The sequence below is a fragment of the Jaculus jaculus genome, chromosome 13 (assembly GCF_020740685.1).
Source record: "Jaculus jaculus isolate mJacJac1 chromosome 13, mJacJac1.mat.Y.cur, whole genome shotgun sequence".
NCBI classification, from domain to species: domain Eukaryota; kingdom Metazoa; phylum Chordata; class Mammalia; order Rodentia; family Dipodidae; genus Jaculus; species Jaculus jaculus.
The window spans coordinates 91,819,200-91,840,401 of NC_059114.1; the positions used below are offsets into that span (position 1 = coordinate 91,819,200).

Consider the following 21,202-nt stretch of genomic DNA (forward strand, 5'->3'; position numbering starts at 1 on the left):
CACTGGGCTGCTGCCCAAGTGTGAACTGTGCACAGCCTTTAATAAGGCAACTGCACTCTAGCGGCTGCCCGTGGCTTCCCTGCTCCCCCTGTGGGCCCCAGGCCGACCCCCAGTAGCCTTTCTGCACGGGCTCAGTGCAGCGGGAAAGGGGGTTGCCAGTCTGCATCAGCTCTTGGGGCTCACCACAGGACCCCTCCGCTTCGGCCCTTAGAACACTGCCCCCCATGCCTCCACTGGGCCTTCTGAGCACACCACCACTCAGATCTGCCTCCCCCCGGCCCCGGCCTGGCAGCTCCCGCAGAAGGCTCCCGTGACTTCAGGGCAGCCTCACTGGTAACAGCTGAAGGCCGGATGCTTAAGTAAACTGTGGCTCATCCTTTGCGCACGGTAGGCATCTTCTTTTAAAACAAATATTTCATCAGAAAGTCCTTCAAGTCCAAGGACTGTAGAGAGCTGACCAGTCACAATGAGCAGAAGCACCGTGGCCCTGGCGCCAATGGGAAGGCTGAAAACCTGCCAGAGAGCTGCGAGGGGCACCAAGCCAGACCACGGGACAGACGTGACAGCGCACCGCACTTGCGACACTGGTGCTCCTCTGTAAACTGAAAGTGCCTGGACGCGTGTCTGCAAAGGACAGAGACGGAGGGTGACGCGGAACAGCCTAGAGTGGCTGCTGTGTTACTATGGATACTCTGGGGCACTGCTGAGTGCTGATTGGTGAGAGGGAAGCAAGCTATCTCTCTCTCACACACACATCTATAGAGACTTTTTAAAAATTATTTTAATTTTTTATTTATTTATTTGAGAGCGACAGACACAGAGAGAAAGACAGATAGAGGGAGAGAGAGAGAGAATGGGCGCGCCAGGGCTTCCAGCCTCTGCAAACGAACTCCAGACGCGTGCGCCCCCTTGTGCATCTGGCTAACGTGGGACCTGGGGAACCGAGCCTCGAACCGGGGTCCTGAGGCTTCACAGGCAAGCGCTTAACCGCTAAGCAATCTCTCCAGCCTGAGACTTTTTTTTTATTAGAAAACCAAGCCAAGCGTGGTGATCCACACCTTTTAAAAAAATATTTATTTGAGAGTGAGAGGGAGGGAGAGAGAGAGAGAAAGAGAGAGAAGGAGAGAGAGAATGGGCGTGCTAGGGCCTCCAGCCACTGCAAACGAACTCCAGACGCGTGCGCCCCCTTGTGCATCTGGCTAACATGGGTCCTGGGGAATAGAGCCTCGAACCGGGGGTCCTTGGGCTTCACAGGCAAGTGCCTAACCGCTAAGCCATCTGTCCAGCCCTATAGAGACTTTTTACTGCAAGCATCTGTGCCTACACAAGGGTTGGAAATAAGTCATCAAACAGATCAAGCTAGTTGTGGTTTTAAGTTAAAATAGGACTTGGACATGGCCTGGTTGGGTGGCTCAGCCTCCTTTCAGTCAAACAGCCCTGGACAGCTGTGTCAGAGCTCTGGCTGCTCTCCTGCCTGCACAGTGACAGCACAGTGCTTTGCTGCTCTCTGAAGACACCTCACTTGGGGGTCAGTGACTCTCTTACTTGAATGCCCACTGAGGGGTCTCACCCGTGATAAGAGCCTCTAAGGCCTCCGTCCTCAAAGTAGTGTCCTGTGGTGGTTCGAATTAGCTGTTTTCTGTAAACTCATTCATTCTGAATGCTTACGAGAGAAGTTTTATCCAGATTAGACTAGAGGCAGTTTGTGTGTGTGTGGGGGGGGGGTGGCTGTGTTCTACCTGTGTCCTAAGACCTTGAGCAGGGCCGAGTTTAGAACTGCTGTGATCGGGGCATGCCACAGAAAATGACCATTGCAGGTAGACCTACAGCAGAGAGATCGCCACCTGCAAGCTTTGGGCCAGCTGTTCCGTATTGGGACCGCAGGAAGAATGCAGAAGTTTTTCTCTCCTTCAAAGTCAGTTTTATTCCTCACTGGATTAACAAATTTGGTAGTTTATCTGGTAATATGGCAGTATAACAAATGCAGGGAAAAAAGGGTCATTGGATTTGCAACAGTTTCCTCCCCTCCAATAGTCACTGGATAATGTGAGGCCTGGCTATTAAAAGTCCTTGGGGAGAAGCCCAGGAGAACCATGAGGGAGAATTGTGGGTTTTCGTAGAAAGCCCAGGATTTTGATGGTGCCAGGACTATAGGACAGCCACCGAGGAGAGCTACTACCTCAAGATGGAGATTTCCCTGGGGTGTGGATAGGCTAGCTGGAGGGGCAGAACTGGAACCCCAAAGACTCTGTCACAGGGCTCAGCTAATGCACAGAGAGCAACAGGAGCTGATGTCTGCTCTGTCTGTCTTAGATCTTGCATTGCCCATCTCTCTTTGCTAGGCCTGATGCATCTTTTGCAGTGTGAATGTTTACTCTGTGCCAGTGTTCCCAGGACAAGGGACATGCACACCCTTGGCCCTCAGCCCAGGTCTATTAGAAGACAATCGCCAGCTTTGGCGTCTGGCAGATCTGTGTAAACCATGAATTAAACAGAACGGGCAACATGGATGCAGGAACCAAGTTCCAGAGGAGCCGCCACTGGGCCAAGGCAGCCACTGGCGCTTCCTAAAAAATTAGTGAAAATCTGTCTCATTCTCGGGCAATTAAGACACAGGAGAGTTGGGGGATATCTGAGATAGAATGCTGAACTATATCATGTGGGAATCCCTGAGTTTAGTCCCAAGGAACCTATGTACACAGACACATGGAAAGGCTTTTCAGTTTACATTTGTGTGCATAAGCCAGGTGTGGTGGCACATGCCTTTAATCCCAGCACTCAGGAGGCAGAGGTAGGAGGATTGCCGAGAGTTTGAGGCCACCCTGAGATTACATAGTGAATTCCAGGTCCGTTGAGCCAGAGGCAGACCCTACCTCGAAAAATAAAAACAAAAACAAAAACAAAAACATTTGTGTGCATAGAGTGTGTGTCTGGTGCTGCACAACCGTGATACAGGGACATGTCCCATGCGTGTGTGAGCCAAAGGAGAGCACTGGGTGGCCTCTTCTTACCGCCCATCTGCACACTGCTTGAGAAGGGGTCTGCCCATCAACTCAGCTGATGTCAGTCAGTGAGCCCCAGCGATTCTCCACACCCCCCACCTATGGACTGAGGTGGAGTGGCTACACCCACATTTATTTATTTGTGAGAGAGAGGCAGAAAGAGAGCGAATGGGCATGCCAGGGCCTCTGACTACTGCAAACAAACTCCAGATGTATATACCACCTTGTGCATCTGGTTTATGTGGGTCCTGGGGAATTGAACCTTGGTCCTTTGGCTTTGTAAGCAAGCACCTTAACCATAAGCCATCCCTTCAGCCCTATATCCAGCATTTTATGTGGGTTCAGGGTATTGAATTCAGGCCCTCATACATCAGTGACAAGTGTGCTCAACAACTGAGCCATGGTCCTGGCCCATAATTTTATTTTAAACAAATGTAGACTCTCCCCTCCCCCCACCACTGCATCCTAAGAAATTCTCCGAGCTGCCAACCTGGCCAGCAGAGAGGACGGGGCCTGAGTTGATGTGAGGGGCAGAGCCCAGGCGCAGGCACAGACAGTCCTGGGGAGCAAATATGCACACAGTAAGATAATAGAAGCCAAGAAAAAGGACAAAACAAGAAGAGTAAGTCCACTGTCATAATTTTCATAAGGTAAGGAACCCCTGCCAGGTGCCCGTCCCTAACCACCATCACCTCCGGACACTGACTGGGCGTCGTGTCCCAAACATTGGGCGCTGCGTTGACCAGCCCAGCCGAAGAGTAGTGAGGCCGCGCGGAGCGGGCCTCAAAACGGACAGTCAAGCTCGTGGGTGTCCGCCTGCTCAGCCCCGTGAGGGGCTGCACAGCTTACGTGACCAGCCTCGCCACAAGCATGATGCTCAGATGCATACCCGTCACCCGAACCCACTGCAAGGGCCCTGATCTGTGTGAAGAGTTGTCCCACCTGAGCCAGCAGGTGCCAACCAAGCTTCTCCAGGCAAAAGTAAAGTCGGCCTCAGGCTTCGCAGAGCCTTCCCCACACTGCGCAGGGAAAGGAGAGTGCGGCGGAGGCAAGAGAAGGGCACGGGCGGCTCCGGCCTGAGCACTTCCCACCACACCCAACCCTGCACTCGGCGGAAGCCCTTCCTCCTTAGGACCTGGTCACCCAGAAAGAGAAGGCAACCTCCAGTTCGGGCAAAGACAGCCCAGCTCCAGACCAGGCAGCGTGTTCTGCCTGCGGGAACATGGCAACACCTCTGTCTGAAGCAGATGTGCAGGGAGGAGGAAGGACAGCAGAGGCCCTGCAGGCGAGGCCCTGAGGACATGCACCCCCCAAAGCTGCTCTTCCTCCTGTGGCCAAAATACGTAGGTGGTCTTCAAAGGCATGCAGAGAGGAGCTTGACAGCTGACTGCCATGCTAGGGCCCTCATTCGGGAAGGGCACTTTGGAGGCACTTTGGGAATTCAAATCTCAGTTTAAGCTCAAAACAGAATTGTGTTGAATCTAAGCCAAGTTTCTTGGGTCTAGCAGTGATAGTGTGTTATAACCCTATTTCAGGACAAGTGCACAGACGCCTGGAAGGGTAGGTGTCGGTGAAGGACTTTCAGATATTACAGTGGCTGCCTTTCATTGTTCAACATGGCTGGAAATAAGGGTAGCATCACTCCATGGGTCCCAGACTAAATACACAGGAAAAGGCATCCTCAGAACCAGCATTCATCTCTTTGCTTCCTGACTAGCCACCCCAGCTTCTGTCACCAAGAGGGACTGTGCCCTCAAACCAGGGAGAAAATAAACCTCTCCCTCTATCTGTTGTTTTTGTCTGGTATTTTTGTCATAGTGACGAGAACAGTATATGAATGCTCAACAGACTGGGTCTTGCGAGGTGTCCTTTTATACATTTTTTTCAACTCTTTCAGATTTCTCAAAATAAAGTTTTGGGAGGTATTCACTTGATGACTCAAGAGCACTAATGAAAGCCATGGGGAATGGTATAAAAACAAGTTAGTGGAGTAGTGAGGCGTTTCCCAGATCTCTGAGCGAAGGGTCAGAGACAACGAAGAGACAGCTATGAGCTGAAGAGAGGAGGCTGATCTACTCTGGGGGAATAGAACACCAAAACGAACAGGCATGTGGCATTCAAGGAGCCAGAAGAGACTGTTTACTGAAGAAAACACAACGGGTAGAATTCAAAACAAACACAGAGAAGGAGCTGAGATTCATAACAGCAAGCTTTTGTGAATCTCCCTCCCCCTCCAATGTCAAGGATGAGGCTGGAGACAAAACGTGAACTGCAGGCTGGAGGACAATTACTCCTTGATATACACTGGGTGGGGGGGGGGGGAGGATGGATGAAGAGGAGGAGGGAGGGAGAGAAGAAGGGACATTATTATTATATTCAGTTGTTACTTATATGCAGATACAAAATAAAGACAGTTTCACACAGGTAAGAATTCACAAAGTAGCCATGAGTCCTAAGCCCCTAGCACACACAGCTCTGGCACGCTGGCCAGCTGTCTCTCTCGGCAAGCCTTCTCACATCTCTCAGACGTCATCTGCAGCCGCAGCCCTCGCTAGGCACAATTCCCAGAAGCCCGACGTGTGTTTCAGGCAAGAACCAGCCTTTCGGGTGCTGGATTCCCCACTCCCGTCGAGGCCTCCTCACTGGTATCCCCAGCATGTCACCAGCACAATAGCGCATTGGTTCAAACAGAAACGATGTCTCTCCAAGTCACTGTTCCCCTCCTTCTGTCTCCTTCAGGGACAGTGCTGTCCCTGGGCCAGATGTCTGAAAGCCATTACAGACTCATCCTTTCTCCAGCACCCACAACACAGCCACTGACAGCTCTATTCCTGCCATGTGGCACTTGGCTCTTTTCTTATCTCTGAAAGCTCTTTGGGGTACCCACCTCTGCCGTTCTGTCCCCACGTACCCAGCCTCATGTCACTTGGATACACTCTCAGCACTAGACCCATGTGACCTGGCCTCTACCTTCCCCATCTCGTATAACAACACCCTAACATCACACTGTCCATGCCAACCCTTTGGGGACCCATTCCGAAGAACTACCCTCATCTCAAGGGGCCTGCTTCTGGCTTCTTTGGCAGCTGGCTCTTCGGAAGGCATCCCTGACATCAAGGACAGATTCCTTGCCCAATGCACACAGGGCCTCCCTTCACCAGAGCCAGCCGGATGGTCCTGGGCTGCGTCTATCTCTGTCCTGCGCACTTCAGATGATGTCGGAGCCTCTGCCTCCCGATGCCTGTTCCGCAGGGCAACCCCGTGACCACTGTGATCACCGAACGCGTGCCACTGCCCTGTCTGTCACACACGTGGGCTCTGGAGCTGCTGAACGCCTGGGCCCTTCACTCGCAGCTCAAGCATGGTCCCTGCCCCTCGGACTTCGAGGAGCCCTCACCTCTGTGCATCCAGACTAAGGAAGGTGAAACTTCCAGCCACTAGCATTTCCAGCCTCCCTCAGCTCCCCGATCAGATCCGTCCAGGCTGGGCTTGGTATGGGGCCTGGGGACAAGAGGGCAGGAGAGAGCTCTGTCTAGAGAGCGGTGGACACTTCCGACCAGGAGCAGCACACCTGCAGCACTGTCCCATGTGCAGGATTAGAGTCCAGTTCTCAACGATTCCTGACCAAGCTACCGGTGCGCTTCCAGGGAACAAAGGGCTTTTCCTCTTGGCTCACCCATAGGCAGCTACATTGCGAACAACTGAAATCCTGATGGAACGAATAGAGTTGTTTCAGTATCCTCAAGGTTGGGTTCTGGACCCCTTCTGGATGCCCAACTCCTCTGGTGCTCAAGAGCCTTATTTTAAACGGTGTACTGGATTATAGCCTGTGCCATCTTCCTGAATACCCTACCATCTGCAATGCCCAACGTAATGGTAACACAACATAAACAGTTGTGATGCTGCATTTTAAAGGAGACAATGACTAGAAAAGTCTGTGTTTTAATCCAGACACATATTTAAATCTGTATTTATTTTTTGAGGTACTCAGGATAGGACCCAAGGCCTCATACACACTTGGTAAGCCCTGTGCCACAGACCCAATTTTTTCCAGTGCTAAAAAAAAAAAAAGATTTTTTTCAAAGTAGCTTTCAACTTTGACAATTTTCTAATATGTAGTTTGATCATAATCCCCTCCCGTTCCTTTCTTTTGTCCCTCTCTCCATAGCCCTTTCACTGAACCCTTCTTTCCAAGATTTTTTCATGTTTTAGAATTTTCTTTCGTTTGTTTTTGTGAGGTAGGGTCTCACTCCAGCCCAGGCTGACCTGGCACTCACCCTGTAGTTCCAGACTGGCCTCAAACTCACAGGGATCCTCCTGTTTCTGCCTCCCAAGTGCTGGGATTAAAGGCACGCACCACCACACCCAGCTAATAAAGCATTTAAAAAAATAATCTATTCATTTGCAAGAAGGAGAGTGGGAGAGAGAGAATATGAATGGATGTTCCCGGGCCTCCAGCCACTGCAAACAACTTCCAGATACGTGCGCTGCTTTGTGCATCTGGCTTTAGGTGGGTACGGGAGCAGCAAACGCAGGTCATTAGACACTGCGGGCACCGCCTTAACTGCTGAGCCCTATCTCCAGCCCTGTTTCAGAACTTTCTATCCCTATCAAACATGCGGGTCAGATACCCAAGCATACAAAGGATTGACTGTGACGACGGAAAAGACCAGCTGTCCACCTGGCTACAGATGAAACGTGATTATGAAGATTGAAGTACAAGGCTCTAGTGCGCAGGAGCCTTGATGCTCTTGGTAATGGTGACGGGGGTTCTTCAGAGAATGGTGACGGGCTTGAGGAGGTTAACGTTCACAGGACCCGGCCTGAAGAAACTAAATCTCACCTCATGGTGTGAATTCTCCAAAAAGCATTTCTTTAAACCTATGGGTAAAGTTCACCTTCTGAACAGATCATAATTTCATAATTAACTGTTAGAAAAACATGACTATCTCTCCAGAATTATACCACCGGGTCCTGGAAGGTGCCAGTGCTCTGTGAGGTAGATAAGACTGGGCTCCTAGTGTAGTTTTGTGTTCAAAGAGCTACACTGAGTCCTTCTGCCTGTATTAGTCAATTGCTGCTATGGCCAAGTACCTGATTAGAAGCACTTAAGGAAGGAGGGAAAGAGGGAGGGAGGGGTAGACGGAGGGAGGAAGAAAGGGAGGGAGGAAGGAGGGAGGAAGGAAGGACTTATTTCACACACAATCTGAGGTCACAGTCCGTCATGGCAGGGAAGGTGCGCCGGGTAGTTTGAGGCGACCACTTGAGGAAACTAATTCCGTCAGTGCAAGGCCAGGAAGCAGAGAGGGATGCGTGCTGGTGCTTAGCTGGCTCTCTCCTCTGTGTGCAGCTAAGGAAATGCACCCTGGGAAATGGTGTCATCTACAGTCAGGGGGGTCTCCCACCCCAAATAAACTAATCTAGAAAATCCTCCCAGAATGCCTGGGGGCGGGGGAAGAATGCTTAGAGATTTCTTTGTGAGGCGACTTTAAATCCTGTTCCCATGGTGATGCTAAATCCAGATTACCCATCACACAGTCTGAGAGGGAGAAACCAATCCCACAGCAGCGAGGATGGGCGCTCACCCGGGCAGGGGCAGGTCAGCCCTCCCTGTACCCGCACCCGGAGGAGCCGGAGTACTGCCCTGAGCAAGTGCCCGCGCCCAGCGGTGCCTGGAAGGGGGAGGCCGCTCTTACCTGCCTGCGCAGCTGTGATCAGAGCCGTGTTCCCCTCGTTGTCCTGCCAGTTGACCTCAACGTGGGGACACTCTGCTAGGGCCACCACAGTATCCACAAAGCCATGGTAGCAGGCGACAATAAGGCCGGTCTAGAAATGAAGAGGGGAAGCGAGTCAGAGGGGCCCAGCCCAAGCATCACCCGGGGACCCCAAGGGGCAGAGCTGTCCTCCGGGGGCTGCACAAGTGGCAGCAAGGACTTCAAGTGCCCGGTTCTCAACAGTCATTGAGAGCAAGCCAACCACTGGCTCACTTTCAGGATGAGCCCCGTCCTCATCGGGCAAAACGTGGAAACGTCAGTGAAAGTCAAGACCCGTGGGAGCTGTGCCTGCTAACATGCACGGTCGGAGGACAGAGGGCACTCACACTGGCTGTGCTGGGCAGGCCAGGCACAGCATGGAAGGAATCGGAGGAAGAGCATTGGGGCCCAGGCTCCAAAGAGATGAGGAAACAAACTCAGGTGTCAGGGAAAACAGCAAGAGCCAAGTCACGATGGGACCTGCCACCAGGAGCTAACCAGATGACTCCAAGGGCAGGAGCAGAGGGGACGAGGTCAGGAGAAGCCCAAGCCCCAGGGCAGCTGAGACCCCGCAGCTTTCTGAGCAGCCTGCCGGCGGTCAAGCCTCTGCATCGGCTCAGACTGCCAGGCAGACACCGGCTCCAGGAGGGCACAGGAGCAGAGACTGAGACAGTCGCCCGGCTGGGGCAGTGTGAGGGGCACCTGTGTGGATCCTGGTATCTTGCAAAGGGGCGTTTGCGGTTAGGATGGACGTAGGAAAGAAGAGGAATACAAGAGCCCAAGATGACCTCAAAGTCTCTGCCTAAGCAACTGGGCAGATGCCACCAAATAACAGGAGGTGGAGGGTCTGGGCAGAGCAGGGGCTTACAAAAAGCCTGCCACCTCTGAGACGAGACATCGAGCACGTGTACATCACGGGGTTGGGGAAAGGGCCGGCGGGAAGTATAGGCAGCTCGACAGCTGATTCTATAGAGCAGGTGATTAAACATTTACCAAGTCATCAAGAATCTATAAAGAATATTAAAGATGAGTAGGAGGAATGGCTTAGCATTTAAAGCATCTGCCTGCAAAGCCAAAGGACCCAGGTACGACTCCCCAATACCCATGTTAGCCAGAGGCACAAGGGGGTGCACACGTGTGGAGTTCGTTTGTAGTGGCTGGAGGCCCTGGCGTGCTCATTCTCTCTAACTCTCTCTCCTTCTCTCTCTGTCAAGTAAATAAAGTGGCACATGCATCTGAGTTTGTTTGCAGAGACCCCTGCCTATTCTCATTTTCTCTCTTTCTTTCTGAAAAAAAAGAAAGGAAACTAGATCTACACTATGATCCAGCTACACGGCTCCTGGGCATACATCTGAAGAGCTCTGATTAGCCAACCACGCAGACACTGGACATCCACACTTATCACTGCACCATCTGTGACAGCCAAGGCAGGGCCCCGTCCAGATGCTTACACTTGGGAGGCACATGCAGGAGGGCTGTCCCGAGGTCAAGGCCAGCTCGGCTTACATAGTGAGTTCCAGCCAAGTCCTCCCGGAGCTGGGTGAGTAGCTGGATCAATCCTTGCCCGCCATGACAGTTCTGGGATTTTCAATGATGTGGAAAGTCTCTTTTTGTTATCCCTGATTTCTTGATTTATTTATATTTTTTAAAGAAGGTAGCACCAAAATAATTGGAATTGGGTTTTGTGGCGCTGCAATGGAAAAATTCCTAACTCCCTAAGCACTCATTGCATCAACTGGACATCATTAAAAATGGCCTGCCAATGTTGGCATCAGGGTCTGTGCTGGGCTCGCACAGGTTTTTCCACCTACGCCTATCGAGAGCCCTTCTCTTTGAGCCTCTGTGACACTCCTCAGGGCTGTGAGGAACTGCGCAGCATGGCTCGGCAATTCCATTAGTTCAGTGGAGGCTGGGGTGCTGCACGGAGAGTGGCGCCCTGGGGCCGGGTGGCGCCCAGGTGGCACAGCAGCAGCTTCCTCACCGTGGCCGGCACCTGGACTGCACCTCTTCCTCTCAGGAGAATTCTACTTCCAGAGCCTCTAGCGTACCGGAGCTCAGGCTGCAGGTGGCAGGGAGGCATCAGAACACACCTCTAATGGCCTCTTCCTGGAATGCTTTACTGATTTGCCACCACGGGGCAAGGTTGCTCAGTGACATCTGTCCGCGTCCGCGGGAGTGTCCCAGCGTCTCTTCACTGAGTGCTTTCACTACAGGCAAGACGTCCTGCCCATCGGCAGTACCACAGGGCATTCAGCCATGAGGACACCCTTGAGGACCTGGGCAGCATCCCGCAGAAACCCAAGATTCCAGAATGTACCACCAGCACCTTTCCAAGGAGGCAGGGTCTCCCCAAATGCCATGACCCCATCAGTAGCTGCGGACAGTGCAGACAAGGTCCTGTGGTGAAGGCTTAAGCTACCCATGTCATCAGGAGCTCTCTGGTCACAAAACAGGCCCCTGAGGGCACCCAGCATCTGGAGCAACAGGCAGGGCTGAGACACTGAATACAGCCCTCCCCTAGCCCCCGAGGGAGGCCTCACCCGCAGAGGAGAGCCGGAGACTGGTGGGGGGGGGGGGGCAGAAGCACTCCGTAAGCTGAAGTGCACAGTGAAGAGAAGCAGTGTGCAGCACGGTGGCGCACCCCACGCAGCACCCCTCACTTGAGCTCTAAGCAGAAACCCAGAGGCTCATCCCCCCCCCCCCCACCACCCTGGCTCCTCCGTGCCTTACCTGGCCCAAGTCTAAGCAGCACAGATTCTAGAAGAGGGAATGATGGGAATTCATCAGGTAAGTGGGGCCTCTTTGGGCCAAGACCTCTCTTGAAATCTGATTCTGGAGGCATCACCACCCAGGCCTGCAAAGGGACCCAGCAACCCTCTCCCATCGAGCTGACATGTGCCTAAGCCCCCCAGATGAATGTCCCAGTGGTGGGAGGGAAGACACAACACTGTGGACCCACAGTCTCAAACCCTGTGGCGTGAATGTCCGCACGCCTGCTGAGTTCTAGAGCATTCTCTATCCCAGGGTACTCTTATTTTACCTGGGCTCTCACATAGGAATGGCATATTAAAAACAAAACAAAACTTAACTGGAGGCTAGAGCCGAAGACATTCATACCAGGGATGATGTTTGGGGGACGTCATAACCTATTTTGTATGATTTATCCTTGGTAAGAGATTTGATCCTTGCTTACCAAGGGAAAAGATGCTGGGGTGATTCCAACAAGAGTCTTCCCAACACTTTCACCAGCTCCACATGAGCACTGACCAACCACAGCATACGGGGGTCCCCAGTGGCCGTCTGCATGGCTCTGGCCCTCCTGACTTGCTGTAGCCTTGTCAGCTAAGGGAGCAAAGGCCTTGAAATCTGGGTCCAGCCACAGACCTCTCTCTAAGCTGAGCCTAGAGCTTCTCAAAAAGCCTAATGGTTCACTTTACCCTGCAGCCCGTTCCGCCTGCCGTGTAGGCCTGTGGTTGAGGGCCGCTGTGTGTCACAAACACACACTAGCCTTGTGTGGTGCTCATGCACTTCAAAAGGGAATTAAAATCCAGTTGAGTCTACTGAGTCGGGATTGGTAAATGGCTCCTATTTTTTTTTTTTTTTTTGGCAGTACTGGGGATTGAACCCAGGGCCCTGTTAATGCTAGGCAAGTGCTGAACCATCGAATGCCTCCCTTAGGTCCTGAGTGTTTTTTTTTTGTTTTTTTAACATAATAGTTTCTGTGAAATTGATGTCCTCTTATTTTGGTTTCTTCATCCAAGGCATATCCTGGAACTTTTTTGTTTGTTTGAAAGCAACACATCTCACTGAGGAAAGAAATAAAAGCTGCCTTTAAATCACTGTATGTGTATGTCCATGTACTAAACCCTGTTTCAGATACTTGCTGGTTTTTAAAATATATTTTATTTATTTATTTGAGAGAGAGAAAGTGGGATAGGGAGAGGGGCAAGAGAGAGAGAGAGAGAATGGGCTTGCCAAGGCCCCCAGCCACTGCAAAGGAACTCCAGATGCATGCACCTCCTTGTGCATCTGATTTATGTGGGTTCTGGAGAATCGAACCAGGATTCTTGAGCATTGTAGGCCAATGCCTTAAACGCTAAGCCATCTCTCCTTACCCCTTGCTGGGTTTTGTTCTGCATAGCATTTTGTTTACATAAAGAGGTAACTTTCTCATAGAGAAGCCCTGGCATCTAAAACTGTCAAAAATTAATTTATTTGTGTTATCTCTTGTATTGATAATAAAAGTCCTTACTACTTCTCCAAAAAAAAAAAAAAAATAAGTGGGAAAGGAGTAGGAACTGGACTCCATGCTATTCTTTGAAACTGTACAAGCTAAACACACAGGCATGGTATCCTCAATACACACACATGCACACTTTTAAGAAAAATGTATTAGGTAGATGACTCGAACAAGAAAGCAGAAATACAAGATTCGATGAGATGCTTTGCCTAGAGGTTCAATGGCTTCTGTGTGTGTGACAGACAAAACATTCAGGTCTTCCAGCCGTGGAACCCTAACTCTCGGAGTGTCGGTGTCAGGAGGGGAGACCTTAGGAGGTGGCAGACCATGGAGGTGGAGCCATCATGACTGGATCCAGTGCCCACAGCTTCAGGACCTCCCGACATTTGAGCACACAGACACAAGAAATATCTGAAACCCGGAGAGGCTCTCACCAGAACCCAGCCCACTGGCACCCTGACCTCCAACTTCCAGCGGACAGGTCTCCAAGAAAAGGAACTTCTGTTATAAGCCACACAGTCCACTGTGTTGTCATGACAACCTTAACTGACGAAAACATTCACAGCAGAAGACACACAGGCATAAGGCTACCAGGAGATGTTGAAAGTCAATCCAGGATGAGCACTCCAGGTCAGAATTCATGAGTGAGTGCACCCTCCGCTGCCTGCCTGGAGGAGGTCAAGTTTACGTTCTGAGCAGCCTACATTGGCCCAACACTTCTGAAAAACACATTTTTAATAAGAATGTGTTTGAGTTGGTCATGGTAGCTCATTGCTATAATCCTACTGCTCAGGAGACTGAGGCAAGAGGATTTCAAGTCTAAAGCCACCCAAAGCTACTTAGCAAGACTGACTCAAAAATACAGGACTGGAGAGATTGCTTAGTGGTTAAGACACTTGCCTAAGAAGCCAAAGGACCCAGGTTTGATCCTCCAGGACCCATGTAAGCCAGATGCACAAGGTGGTACATGCGTCTAGAGTTCATTTGCAGTGGCTAGAGGCCCTGGCTCAGCCATTCTCTTTCTCTGTCTCTCAATAAATAAATAAATAAAAAATTGAAAAATACAAATAAAACAGGAATGTGATTTCCCATGAGGTACTCTTCCTGTTACCTCAGTAAGGTTCCAAAGGAACCTTATTAGCATTTATTAGACCATAAATGTTTACAATTTTTAAACTCCAGAGAACATCACTGGTGTTTTAAAACTGATATCCACGCTGGAGCCTACTCTGCTCCAGAAAGCCTGTGTGATGTTCTCTAGTTCACATGCTCTTTAAAGATCCAGTTTTACTTGACAGAGAAAGAGTGTGTGCCTGGCCAGGGTCTCCTGCCATTGCCTACGCACTCCAGATGCATATGCCTCTCTGTGGGTCTGGTTTTATGTGGCTACTGGGGAATCAAACCCAGGCCATCAGGCTTTGCAAGCAAGCGCCTTGAACCACTGAATCATCTCTTCAGACCCAACCCATTCTTTAAAATAGTTCATCCTCTCAGAAGACACCATGGTGCTGAGAAGAAGTGACAGAGGAGTGCTCAGCACTGAAATGCCTTTATCACACCTTCCAAGGCTCAGGGTCCATTGAGGAAGAGGTGGTGGAAAGAATGTAAGAGCCAAAGGAAGGACAGGACTCCTTGCAACGTGCTCCTCCAGACACAAAATGGCCTGGATATCCAGGTTTTCACAATGCCTGACATAACCTACACAGGACCATCATAATAGGAGGAAAAGATCATGACATCAAAATAAAAGAGACACTGATTGAGAGGAGGAGAGGATATGATGGACAGTGGAGTTTCAAAGGGGAAAGTGGGGGAGGGAGGGCATTTACCAGGGGGTATTGTTTACAATCATGGAAGTTGTCAATAAAAATTAATAAAATAATAACAAATAGATTAGAATAAAAATTTTGCCATTCTCAGATTTTTATTTATTTGCTTTTGTTTCATAGCCCAGGTTGGTCTCATACTTGCTATATGGCAGACAATGGCATTGAGCTTCTGACCCTCTTGCATCTGTCTCTGGACTGCTGGCATTGCGTGTGCACCAAGTCTGGCTTCTCACAGTGCTGGGGCTTGAACCCAGGGCTCGTGCATGCTAAGCACTCTATCGACTGGGCCCTATCCCCAGCTGCAGACAGGCCTCGTGTAAACATGAACCAGGGCTTGTGAGTGCTAAGCACTCTATCGACCAGGCCATATCCCCAGCTGCAGACAGGCCTCGTGTAAACTGACAGGGTTGGGAGCCTCTCTGGTGACCTGCTTGCTCACCCTCGGTCCTTCCAGCTGACCTGTCAGCTCATTCTTGCACAAATGAGCCCCCAAAATTTGAATACCACCCAAGGCTCCTAGCGCTCATCCTGAACTTCTCTGGATGGAAGTGTTTCTCTAGCATCTGACAATTTCCGAACATAGAAATAAGATGTACTGAACACAATGCAACCTCCCCCTTCTTATATAATTACTTAAATAGCTCCCATTTACTGAAGAAAACCTGGATCAGAAAGAAAGAAACTTTATATTCACAAACACCCATACACACACACACTTTTTAAAAATTTTTTACTTTAAAGTAAAATAAGATTTCAGGCTGAGAAGATGACACAGCTTTAGATCCGTACAGCCCACGGAAGGACAGATGGACATGGTGGTATGCACTGTAATTCCAGCCTTCTTTGGGCAACATGGGAGGTACAAACAGGAGAATCCTGGAAGCTCATGAGTTAGTTAGTCGGCCAAGCATCTGCTACAGTGACCAGGAGAGACCCTTCCTCAGTGTCACATCAAGGACAGACACCTGACATTGATCCCTGACCTCCACACACGCATGAGTACAAACACACACACGTCATACACACAGAAAATGAAACCAAAAGACATTTTAAAAAGGATTCCTTGCCATGTGTTTCAGGTCTTTTCACATGGCCTGAGCACCTAAGTGAAAATGGCTAGTAGATCTATAGGCTTGCCTTCTTTTCGGTTTTAAATGTTTATTTATTATTTGACATAGACAGACAGAGGGAAAGAGCAAGTGGATGGGCACACCAGGGCCTCTTGCCACTGCACACAATCTCCAGACGCATGCACCACACTGTGCATCTGGCTTTACACAGGTGCTGGGAAATTGAACCTGGGCCATTAGGCTTTGCAGCAAGTGCCTTTAACCACTGAAAGAGGCTTATGTTTGGATGACTGAACAAGCCCTGCTCTGGGCACTTAGGTTCTTACACCTCCTTTTTCTCCCCCCGCCCCTGGAGCTAGGGCTTGGTGCTCCTTGTTCCTGACTGCATTCCACATCCCTCTGCTAACAACCAGGGGTCTGCTCTCGCCCACCTAAGACAAAGCTCCCAAAGCCAGCTTGGGGCCTCTGGCAATGGGTGACAGCAAGATGGTTGGTCAGAAGTGAAGACTTCTGGAGAAAACCAGATGACTAGCTGGGGGTTCAGGGTGAACCAGCACCAGTGACGCTTGTTCATCTTCCGTCTGTCACCTGGCTTTGGTGACTACTCAAAATCACTTCGTTCTTATTGCTGAAGACTCCACATGCTTGGGATGCAAGCTCACTGAGAAATCAAACTGGAGCTGAGCTGAAAGCCTCTTTCCTGTAGGCCAGCTGACAGAAAGCTTGAAAAAAGCTATGCTGCATGCAGCCCTAAGGGAGAGAGAAGTCCTCAACAATGGTAAGTAAACAACAGTGGCCACTGGAAGTCTTGGATTTGGCCAACCAGGAAACCAATCGCTCTCTAGTAGGACTGAAGGCCTGTTCCATGGGAAGGAATATGTGCCTGGTACTGAAAACTTCGTCAAAAGCCTATGGCGGGGAAGTCATGAGCCCTAGGGGAGTAATGTCTGCTGGTGTCTGGCTAAATGCATATATTATGCTCACCAAACTGCCCTATAAGAACTTTTCCCAATGTTCATACCTGTATTTTAATACTACTCTCACTTTTGGTTAGAGAAGCTTCTCTTTTCAGTTGGTAGTGACCACTGGGCTGACTCAAAAGACCCATAGCTGAGAAGAAGTAACAGAGGACTGTTCAGCACGGAGACATCTCTAACACAGCTTTCAAGGCTCAGGGTCCATTGCAGAAGAGGTGGAAGAAAGAATGTAAGAGCCAAAGGAAGGGTAGGACTGCTTACAGTGCAATCGTCCAGACACAAGTTGGCCTTGATATCCATGACCTCACAGTGCCCGGAACCACCTTCACCAGACCCTCATAATAGGAAGAAAAGACGATGATATCAAAACAGAGACTGATGGAGAGGGGGAGGGGACAGAATGGAGGGTGCATGTGTGAAGCGGAGAGTGGAGGAAGGGAGGGAATATCATGATTTATTATCTATAATCACTTCATTCCCTACCTTCTGGGAGACTGGTTCAAATGACCAGCAGCTCCACATTTAAAACGCACATTTAACTGGGACTTACATTCCATCTTAGCGGAAGCATCTCAATATCCCCAGGTAAAGGGGCCATTTCTGCACGTCCCTCCCAGCGCCCCGTGGAGCCACGCCGCTGTAGATTAGTGCTGCTCTCACCACGGACCAGAGACGCTTCTTTTTGCAGATGGTGGTGACTACCCGAGGGACCCACCACTCACCGAGGTGGTGAGAAGTGACAATTGGCTGCTCCGCACTGGAGCGAGCATCTCTAATGACACCCACTGGGGCTCCAGGAACTCTGCAGAGGAGGCGGCAGGAGGAATATTAACGCTGTTCTCACCACTGACCAGAGAAACTTCTTTTTCAGATGGCTGGGAAGACTCAAAATTCCTCACACTCCTGAGAATAAGAGGCTGTGAGAGCTCAGCACTAAATGAAAAATCTCTCTCTCTCTCTCTCCAAGCCTCAGGTAGAAGAGGGGCAGAATGATTCTAAGAGCCAGAGGTGGAAAACAGTCCTCTGGGGCACTAACTGACCTCTGGATACGAAGGGGCTAGTGCACCATGACGTCACAGCAGCTGTGGAATGCCGTCACTGCACAAGAGCTGAACAATATTGAGCCCATCGGCATTTTAGCATGGATGATGGAGGTGGACAAAGAGAGACATCAGAACAGAAACTAGCTGAAAAGCAGGGTGCAGTAGAATGGTAGACAGGGAGAGAGGATACAAGAAGGCAATGGGAGGGGAGTATGATCAAATTATAATATGGTTGTGATTGAAAATTCTCAGTAACACTCTTTGCTATCCCTTGACCTTGGGCTTCAAAGGCCCACAGTCACAGAGCTTCAGCAGGAATGTAAACACGGTCAAGTGCTCACTTGCAAACGCCCACTTGCGCTGAGGCCACAGTTTACTTTTAGGTTTTGAAATGCTAAGCAAAATATTCTTGAGAATGAAATCATACTATGAAGAAAAAAATTCTGTAAGCTACTCATGCATGAAATCCCCACTTGGAGGACAACTAAAGTCAGGCCTTCAAGCACAATCCACACACACACACACACACACACACACAGTTGAGCAAAGCATCAGGCTGGGATGGGTCGCTTCAAAACCACAGAACCAGAACCAGCCAGCATCTCAATGCCTGTGGGAACAAAAGATGGAGAATCATCTACTAGGTCGACAAACCTGGGAGGCTGATAATCATCTCAGTGAGTCAAAGCTCTACACACACACACACACACACACACACACAAACACCCAGAAAGTTCACACCCAAGTATTGGGAACAGAAGGCAAGGGAACAGGAAATTTGTGGTGACTAATTCACTCATTGATTTGGCTGGGCCACAGGACTCAGATACTGGAGCAAATGTTATTCTAGATGTTCCCGTGAAGGTGTTTTTCTTAGATGTGAATGACATCTCAGTAGCTTTTAAGTAAACCAGATGGCCATCTGTCGGTCCATCATGTGTCCAGGGCCTCACTCAACCACTTCAAACCTTAAGAGAAAAAGCGCTGCCATGCCCCTCGGATGCAGTAAGAAGGACTCTGACCTGTGGGCTCCCACTGCCGCTCTTCCCTGGGCCTCCAGACTTTAAGTCACCCCTTAAAACAACTCTTCTCTTTCTACACACACACACACACACACACACACACACCCGCACACTCTCTTCTCTGGAAATGGATAAGGAACATCTTGGGTGTCTGACTTTCACTTCTTACCTTCCATGTTTCTACACTGTTAGAATTCTTTAAAACAAAGCTGTACTTGCAAGAAACTGATGCCCTTTGCTTACCAGTAAAGAGTGAGCCAACACGGTGTTTACGTGGAAAAACACTCATGAGAAAGTGGAAAAGGTTTATCAGTGATGCTGTTCCTGAGCTGGGAATCCCAGCCTGAGTCAACTTCTCCCACAGAGCACCCTGACATTTGGGGTCAAGTCTTGATGCTTGTGGAGGACGCACTATATCACGTAGTGAAAAGTGCATCCTGACATCCACCCCTTATTTACAGAACCAAAAATTATCTTCAGGTATTGTCAAATGTCCTCTGGGGAGCAAAACTGTCCCCAAGAGCAAAGCCGCAGCTTGAATACACTAGCTAGAAAGAGAATGCCCAAATGCTCTCCACAGTGGTTAAAACAACTTACATTCCACCACCCGTGAATAAAGTTTCTCTAATGCCTCGTGCCTTTCACATTTTACCAATGAGATTCATACAAACTGTCACTGGTTTTTCAAACGTATTTTTATTTATGAGAGAGAAAGAGAGAGAGAGAGAGAGAGAGAGAGAGAGAGAGAGGAGAGAGAGACAGAATGGGTGCGCCAGGACCTCCAGCCACTTCAAACAAACTCCAGATGCATGTACCACCATGTGCATCTGGCTTATGTAGGTACTGGGGAATCGAACCTGGGTCCTTAGGCTTTGCAGGCAAATGCCTTAACTGCTAAGTCATCTTTCCAGCCCAAATGTCACTGTTTTTAAGTTGCATTGTCCAGATAGAGTAAGATTGAACATGTGCTGTTTGCTGGCCATCTGCATTTCACTTTGATAAATGGGTTCGTTCCAGCCTTTCTCCATTTCCTGTCAATCAGCGTCCTGCCTCTTCCTCATTGATCAGTTGGAGTTCTTTATGTATTCAAAGTCAGCACCCTCCAGAAGTAGAATGGGAACTCTCAATGTTGTTTTAAAGTTTCTGGTTGCCCATTAGTAAAAGCAAAAAATAATAATAAATAATAATTTTACTTCATCCAACATATTCAAAATATTTCCATTTCAACATGAATCAATACAAAAGAGAGAGAGATTTTACTTCGTATTTTTTGGCCCAAGTCTTTGTGCCCCAGAGCCCCCGGCTGCCCCTAGGTCATGACAATCCATAAAGGCTGCAACTGCTTTCTCTGCATGTGACACTTGCTTCATGATTTGCTGTCACACTTTACAGGCAGAGGACCAACAGGCTGCTGCCCATTTCCCCAAACAAGCTGGCTACTGGTTCCTACTGGGTCCTGGCTCTGTTCCTGCTGCCGTGGGCAGGCCACAGCCCAGCAGCACCAGTACTGCAGAGCAGTGAAACCTCGAGCCCTGCCCAGGCCCCAGAGTCAGAGCCCCACATCCAGGTGGCCAGCAGGACCCGAGTGTGGACACACTAAAGCACTGCATGAAGGCCCTGGTTGGACACTGAGGATGGCGACACCTGCCCAGACCACCCGGGCACATCTCTCTCTCTCTGTCCCTCCTGCAGAGATGTGGGACAGGAATGGGCTCACCTGTCTGTCCACTTCATCTTGATTGACTTTCCTTTGAACGTCCTTTGGAACAACCACTTTCCTGCTAGGCCCTGTCTCTCTCACCATGTACCCAGATACATTCTAACCCAGGCCCGGCCTAGATGCCCACAGTCACCCCTCAAATTCCTTCCGACTAGTGTTGCCAACCATTTGGCTCTATGGGGACAGATGGCAGCGCCTTGTCACTGTCAGGGATACAGTGAAAATAGGACAGATGGCAAGATATGGTGACTTTTAGTTTGTATCACAGACCTAGGAGTTTATAGATGAAATCACGTTCACTTAAAATGTGTTACTAGACAAATAGCTCACAGAGAGCCGGCTCCCAGGAGGAGTGTCACACGGCTCCCAGAGCCGTCCTAATCCACAGGTGACATCATTTAGTACCCAACAGCCTGGTGTGGATGGCCTGCTGGGCGCGGCTGTGTACTGGAAATGGGAGCCCGAGCTTAAACAGGAAGGGGTCTGGGGAAGCAGCCAAGGGAGAAAACAGCATCGTGCGTGCCCAGGGGACGGTGGAGCAGAGGC

The 21,202-nt window shown here is 49.9% G+C and overlaps 1 protein-coding gene and 1 pseudogene across 2 annotated transcripts in view; one reads left to right on the plus strand and one right to left on the minus strand.

Annotated features, from left to right (window-relative positions):
- Ankrd33b (ankyrin repeat domain 33B) overlaps positions 1 to 21,202 on the minus strand; it is an 82,153-nt gene that overhangs the window by 19,604 nt on the left and 41,347 nt on the right. For both annotated transcript variants that reach the window (XM_045133097.1, XM_045133096.1), the window contains exon 2: positions 8,699 to 8,828. In XM_045133097.1, the coding sequence (XP_044989032.1) occupies positions 8,699 to 8,828 (130 nt within the window). The remainder of the gene's footprint in view (positions 1 to 8,698; positions 8,829 to 21,202) is intronic.
- On the plus strand, positions 8,997 to 11,762 carry LOC123454180 (annotated as a pseudogene).